General features: G+C 66.3%; 1 protein-coding gene across 1 annotated transcript in view; it reads left to right on the top strand.

The window, feature by feature from the left end:
• The window catches only part of CABIN1 (calcineurin binding protein 1), a 33,223-nt gene that overhangs the window by 21,723 nt on the left and 10,390 nt on the right, over positions 1–1,110 (top strand). Inside the window, exon 20 of the mRNA XM_010860073.1 lies at positions 1–84. This exon is cut by the window's left edge and continues 17 nt beyond it. Coding sequence (XP_010858375.1) covers positions 1–84 — 84 coding nt within the window. The remainder of the gene's footprint in view (positions 85–1,110) is intronic.

Here is a 1,110-nt window from a genome sequence, read left to right as displayed (position 1 = left end):
TCCTGTACCGGGTCATCCGGCAGGAGGAGGACGCTTTCCGCTCCCTGTGCCACCAGCAGCAGCTCCAGAGCCCGGCGGACGAAGGTGCGGGGATGCAGGGGCCTGCCTCTTGTCTGTCTGCATCAAGCTACGAGCACGTCTGGGCTCGGGTGCCAGAACTTTCCTGGACGGAGGCAGAGGCAGCATCTTCGTGGACCGGGTGGTGGGGCGGGGCCACGGAGCGCGCCCTGCTTCCCGTCGAGTGCAGGGGGCGAGCCCCGTGCGGAGTGGGGCCCCGGGGCCTCGAGCCACCGGCTGCTCCTGGCTGGGGGGCTGGGCGGCACAGGGCACGTGGGCACGGGCTCCACTGCGCGGCTATGACCGCAGGCCAGTCAGGCAGCCTCGCCCGCTCTGGGGACAGTGGCACGTCTCAGAGTCGCCGGAGGGCAGCCGGAGCAGCAGAGTCGCAGCCGCAGCGTGGGCTGGGCCAGCTCCAGCGGCGGTGCTCAGGGTGGGCCTGCGGGGCGAGCAGGGCCTTCGCAGGCTGGCACTGGAGCCTGGGCAGCACCTGCGGACCTGTGCTCAGAGGGCGAGGCTAGAGCAGACCAGTGGCTCAGTGGCGTTCGGCCAGGAGTGTCGATACCTCCACCAAGTGCGCGCTATCCTTAGGTTTTCTTGCGTTTTCAGTATAAACTTGATGAAGGTACACGTGACTTTTATATAGCTGTGATTACCACACACACGTGTATGTGTTTATTCACCAGCTTGAAACTGCATTTACTGGGGGTTTTCGCTAGTCCCTGGCCGGGTCAGCCAAGTGCGCGAGCAGTGCAGTCAGCCGTGTTGCGGCGCCCACAGAGCCCACGTGCTCTCCTGCTTGGAGGGCTGCACTCTGCAGCTGTCTGTCAGCGGCTCTCTGCTTGTCAGGCCTCTGTGAATGAGAACTTCTGGGCCTGACGGTTCATGGTCAGGGGGAGAAGCAGGACCACCAGCAGCACCCACAGAGCCCTGTCTGAGGCCTGGTGGATGGCCGGGCAGGGGGGACACACAGCCGTGGGGTGGCTGGGCAGGGCCCCCGGAGAGCCGGGCGTGTGGGCAGGCTTGGGGAGGCGCAGGCAGAGGAAGGCGCCC

This window comes from Bison bison, unplaced genomic scaffold, assembly GCF_000754665.1.
Source record: "Bison bison bison isolate TAMUID 2011002044 unplaced genomic scaffold, Bison_UMD1.0 scf7180017856933, whole genome shotgun sequence".
Taxonomy (NCBI): domain Eukaryota; kingdom Metazoa; phylum Chordata; class Mammalia; order Artiodactyla; family Bovidae; genus Bison; species Bison bison.
Note: the sequence above shows the minus strand (reverse complement) of the source record. Positions and strands in the feature narration are given on the sequence as shown.